The 5,497-nt window shown below is 43.7% G+C and overlaps 1 protein-coding gene across 1 annotated transcript; it reads right to left on the bottom strand.

The window, feature by feature from the left end:
- Positions 1-1,700: 1,700 nt before the first annotated feature.
- Positions 1,701-4,122, bottom strand: slc10a3 (solute carrier family 10 member 3). The gene has a single exon (XM_014033768.1). It carries the CDS (start codon positions 3,663-3,665, stop codon positions 2,265-2,267), a length of 1,401 nt encoding a protein of 466 aa, XP_013889222.1. The 5' UTR covers positions 3,666-4,122; the 3' UTR covers positions 1,701-2,264.
- Between the last annotated feature and the right edge of the window lie 1,375 nt (positions 4,123-5,497).

Below are 5,497 nucleotides of genomic sequence, written 5' to 3'. Positions count from 1 at the left end.
ATATATATATATATATATATGCAAAACAGAACAACTGGACTTTATTCTGCAGCTGAAGATGTTTTGCATCTGTTTTTCTTCCTCAATTCATAACTGGGCCATGTGGAGAAACTGAGAAACTCGTGTAATCTAGATGCAGAATAAATGACACGCCTCTCACAATCAAATGTGAGGTCTTTGTTTGTGTGGTTTAAAGGAGAGATGTTTTCCTCACATCCTGACTTTAGGTGTGAATTAGAGAGAAACTGACTGGGTATCAGGCTCAGTGCTGCATTGTAAGTTTTAGAGAGCTGGGTTAGGTTTGAAACGACGGGATGACAATGCTTTTGTGTTTGTTTTTTTATATTTTGTCTAAAATACAAATTCTCTTTGWTAAATTTCACTGGAAGGCAGATGAAAGCACAAATGTTTGTAGTTACTGTCATGTAGGTGACAAATAAGCCTCACTGTTTGTGATCCTGCAAACAGAGTGGTGTAACAATAAGAGGTAGAACAGCTGCGTCGCACAGATCTCACACTGAACTTCCTCTCGCAGCCGTTGGTTCAGTTTTGTAATAAACCCTGAGGTCTGGACTTCCCCAGCTCTCTGACAGTTTTTAATCTTTTCACGATTCGAGTCCTGGAGGTTTTGACAACYGTGCCACATTCCTGAGAGCTCAGGAGGCCGAAACAGGCCTGAACTCTTGCTTCTCCTCTACRTCAGGCCGTCCTTGTTAAAAACCACGTAGCAATCTGCTGCTGTGGGCGTGTATACAGGAAACAAACACTTTAAATACCTGTTTAATTTCTATTTCTCAGTTCTAAAGGAGAACAAAGACTTTTAGTTGTGAAAGTTGGAGCTTTAAACCTGAGGTCAGCCGGTGAACTTTGTGTTGACAGCAGCTTGTTATTTTATAACGGAGGTGATAAAAACTGAACCTTGTTCTTTGGTGTAACAAGTTACCAAAGCAGGGCTTTTCAACTTGTGGCTCAGCAGCACAAAGCACAAACATGGCTACTATATTTTTAAAAGTACTGGGCTAAAATTTGTTGTGGTCATAACTGAGAGGCATCCTGACAGATCTTGTGAGTAAATGTCCAACATGCAGTCAAAAGCTGAAACCAATTTTTAGAAAACAGGGCAGCTGATGACCGATAAACACTTTTCCCCCCACTCAGTATCCATGTTTCATTAAAAATATATAAATAGCTCAACTTTTACACTTAAATTTAGAGAAGAGCATTTTAAGCTGCATCTTCATTAGTAGTAATTGATTAAAATGGGTCTGATTTCACAACCCTACAGAAAATTGTGCATAAATTCATTTAAGTTTCAACCAAAACTTCAAACTCATAAAAGGATCTTAGTAACATTTTACTATGAAAAGTAGTGAGTGATATGTTTTCCTTAAAGGCATTATGGACCTTTATTTGTTTAAGAACCGTGCTGCTCTGGAATGAAACACATTGGTTTAGGAGTGATAATCCAACATCATCTAATCTTATGTTGACTTTATTAAAGCTGAGAAAATATTAAATTTTTGTGGACATTATTACAACTTGAAGGCCGTTTGTTTTCAACACTGAGGTGTTTTTCAGCCACGACACGAGAAGCTGAGCCGTGGGTTTTGTCACACGCGTGTTAAAACCTCAACGCCACAGGCTGGTTTCTCAGTCGCAGTTCTGCTCGAATGAACACACAAAAAACTAACTGAAGCCCGCTGAGACAAAGAATTTTTTTATTTGACTTTTTTTTCTTCAATCTCTTTTCAAATATTCAAGTACATGGATGTGYAGATCCAGGACACACAATCAGTGGCAAATACTTTCAAAAACCTCCCTTCATCATGTCTGTTTTACTTTTGTTTCCTTTAATCAAAGATATTTTCCGTCAAGCTAAGACACGTAGAACTCTTGTAAACATGATACATCATCAGTCTTTGATTTTGGATTACAAAAAGTAATCTGGTAGAAAAATATCTCTTCTTTCGTAGTTGTTTTTTTTTTCTTATGAATATTTACACAAAGGACCTCACAGTATAATCTGATCTGAAAAAACTGTAACGTTAACACAAACACTTCTCAGGAGGGGTAAAAGGCCTTTGGTTTTTATGAAAAAAGTACCAAAATTACGACAAAATAACCACAAAAATCCATTCACTGTTCTGTGTACAACAGTTATGACTGGATTAGAAACTGTAGCCGATGCTGTGGGACACCAAACATCCACAGAATTCAAAAAGTTCATTCTTCGTAAAATGTTCTGAACAAAACTGCAGCTACAATCAGGCGTCRCTCCTGAGGACAGCGGAGCGACACAACCTCTGCTGGATGAAGTAACACAGAACGATGAGGAGCATCTCCGAGGTGCTGCTCAGGGCCACCAGGAAGGGCGCCTGCGACGCAAAGTCCGCCTCCACCCGTCGGAAGGACAGCTGCATGACGGCGAGGGCCAGCAGGCTGTTCTGGACGCCCACCTCGATGCTCACGGTTTTCCTCTGCGGCGGCGCCAGGCCCGCCACCTTGGCCATGACGGCCCCGACGACGAGGCCCAGCAAAGGCACCGTCGCCCCGACGGCCACGATCTGGGGCTTGACGTTGGCCAGGATGGACGCGCCCATTTGGTAGGCCATGAAGATGCCCCCCACCATGAGTATGAAGCTGAAGGGCCGTATGAGCACCAGCAGGACGCGGGTGAGGGCGGGCAGGCGAAGCTTGATCAGCATCCCCAGCGAGATGGGGATGGCGATGAACAGGAGGGTCCCCAGGATCTTCACAAACGGTACGTGCAGGGCAGCGTGCACCCCCAGCAGCCAACCGTACAGAGCTGAGGACAGAGGCATGGCTGCCGTGGCCACCACTGTGGAGACCAGCGTCATGGAGATGGCCAGGGTAACGTCTCCTCCGAGCAGCAGGCTGTACAGGTAACCGCCTCCACCCCCCGGGGCAGAGCAGGTGATGACCAGGCCCAGAGAGAGTGCTTTGGGCAGTGAGACCATCAAGGACACACAGTAGGCATACAACGGCATCACCAGGAACTGACCCACCACGCCCAGAATCAGTGGTGTGGGGCTCTTCAGCAGCCCCCGCAGCACCTCCACCTCCACTTTGCACCCAAAGGCACACTTGTTGACAAAAATGAGGGGCAGCAAGGCAAACAGGACTGGGTTCTCAGTGAAATGAGACAGGCCCCCCGACCGGATGAGCCGGGTGGCTGGGTCATCTTCACCAGGCGCCACTATGATGGTGTAATCCGTCCTCTCCTCGATCAAAACAGGCACAGAGTCCTGGTCCAGGTCCAGCAGCTGGATCTGCAGGTGAGCCCTGCCTGGGAACCCGGAGCGGATGCTGATGATGAAGCTCGTGGCGGGTCCTGCGTGGCCGCTGTCCGTCACGTTGAGGATGGAGAGGACCTCCGGGTCCTCGGATCGCACCCGTATGGTCTCCTTCCAGCTCTGCCGACCCTTCCTGCCGCCCGCGGAGCTCCGGTACTGGCTGGAGATCACAATCACGCCGTCCGTGTTTTCAGGAAACTCAAATTCCTGAGATGATCCGTCCCCGATCCTGATGTACCTGCTGCTGCTGCTGTTGTTGGTGCTACTGTCCACAGTCAGGTTCCCGGTGGCCCACGCCCGGTTCGCTCCAGGAACCAGAAAAAGACAACAGAATGTAAAAAGCGTCCTCATCGTATTGACGGACAGGGGGGGGGCGCCGCAGAGACACGCTTCACTCCGGCCAGGGCCCTCCTCAGACGGTTACCGCCGCCCTGTCACACCGAGACAGCCAACTTCTCATTCTAGCACCGGGTATGAAAGCTCAGCGTCGTCAGCCGGCTCCTCGTCTCGTCTGGTTCCCATTTTCGTGCTGCCTTCTTTATACCGGAACCTGAACATCACCCCGCCCTGTCGTGTCGGAGCCCAGCTCTGTCAGCGGCAGCCCGGGAATCGAACTCACACAGGTCCTCCCTCTGTGTTTTTTTTTTTCTTACTCGGCGTTAAAATGTCGGTGACAATAAACCGAAATCTTCCCTCGTCTTTTCGTTTGTTTCACTTCCACGGTTAACGAGAACTGACAACATTACCGTAGCTGCGTTGCCGCTGTTTTCTGCTGCTCTAGACGCTTACCGTAAAGCTAGCTTCTGTTCAAATCATGCTTCCGGTCAYGACATGACAAAATAAAAGCCCGTATTGTTAAGGGAAAAACAACCAGGAACATAGCGCGTTTTATGAAAACATTACAATAGAAAAAAAATAATTAAATTAAATATTTTTCATGCTTGGGTCATACAGGCTTATTATTTAGAATGGTGTTATTTCAAATATTTATTATTTTATTATGTATTTGTTTTAGCAGTGAATAAATTTAAGTGAAAACTAATTTATCGAAGTAAAATAAAAAATTCTAGATGTTAAGAAAGTACAAATTACATAGACTAAACATTTTTGTTTAATTTAACTGTAAATGAGGCATTGGCTAGAATRTTTTAAAATATATCAGAGCGTTTTTAAAATATTGAATTTCTGTCAGAAAGAGAAAGAAAGTGCTTCCTGTTTGTTCATTTACTGTTTTGTTGACTTAAATAAAATATAAATTTATTTTATACTGATTAAAGTTACAAATAAAGTCATAATATGTAAATGTAGAGCTGAAACTGAAGTAACTAATAGAAAATATATTCTACATGTTGTTCTGGCTGTAGATGTTGCGTTGAGTACATTTTGAAGACAGCCTTGAAACTCATAATTTATTTTTTAATAAACCCCTTTTATACGTAAAGCCCATTGTTCCTCTGAATGGAAACTACAACAATATTTTGGATGTTTTTTTTTATCTGAAACACGTTTTATGTTTAGATTAAATTAATTTCTTTGCACCTAGTCTGAYGGAGCAACAACTATCGGTGAATTAAATATTCAATTCAATTCAAAAATGTATGCATTTCATTAAAAATACTATATACATTAATAAAAATAAACCAAAAACAAAAAAATATACAATTCAAAATAAATTGTAGTCCTCCCGATCGTTCTCACTTATTTTGAAAATCCCAAACTCCTCCACTTCCTGTCTCTCTCCGGGTAACCATGACTACCTTGACGCAGCTTGTCAATAATCCAATCACAGCGGCTCTCGGAGTCAGCTCAGCCCGTCAGACACGAGCAGGGCCGGTCACATGGCAGAGGGAGCACCAAGGTTTGGATCCACATGGGGGGCAGCCGGGGATTACCCAGGAAAGTCAAACAGAGTATGTGTTTATAAACAAAAAATGACCTTTTTAGGAAATAAACAGAATAAATGTTTTTTTCTGTTCCTCTCAGTTTAAGTATTTACACTTGACTAAATTTCACCCCTAGCCTAATGTCCCATTTATTTTTTTCCATTACTACTTGTAAACATGGAAAATGTGTTGCTCCTATCCGTTACCCTTTTAATCTTCAGTGTCACTCTCGGTTTCTGTTTCCTGACCTTTAATCCCCCTGAGAGTCTTCTGACACTGATCTATTATGTTCCCCAGTTT

This window comes from Austrofundulus limnaeus, unplaced genomic scaffold, assembly GCF_001266775.1.
Source record: "Austrofundulus limnaeus strain Quisiro unplaced genomic scaffold, Austrofundulus_limnaeus-1.0 Scaffold7, whole genome shotgun sequence".
Classification (NCBI taxonomy): domain Eukaryota; kingdom Metazoa; phylum Chordata; class Actinopteri; order Cyprinodontiformes; family Rivulidae; genus Austrofundulus; species Austrofundulus limnaeus.
Note: the sequence above shows the minus strand (reverse complement) of the source record. Positions and strands in the feature narration are given on the sequence as shown.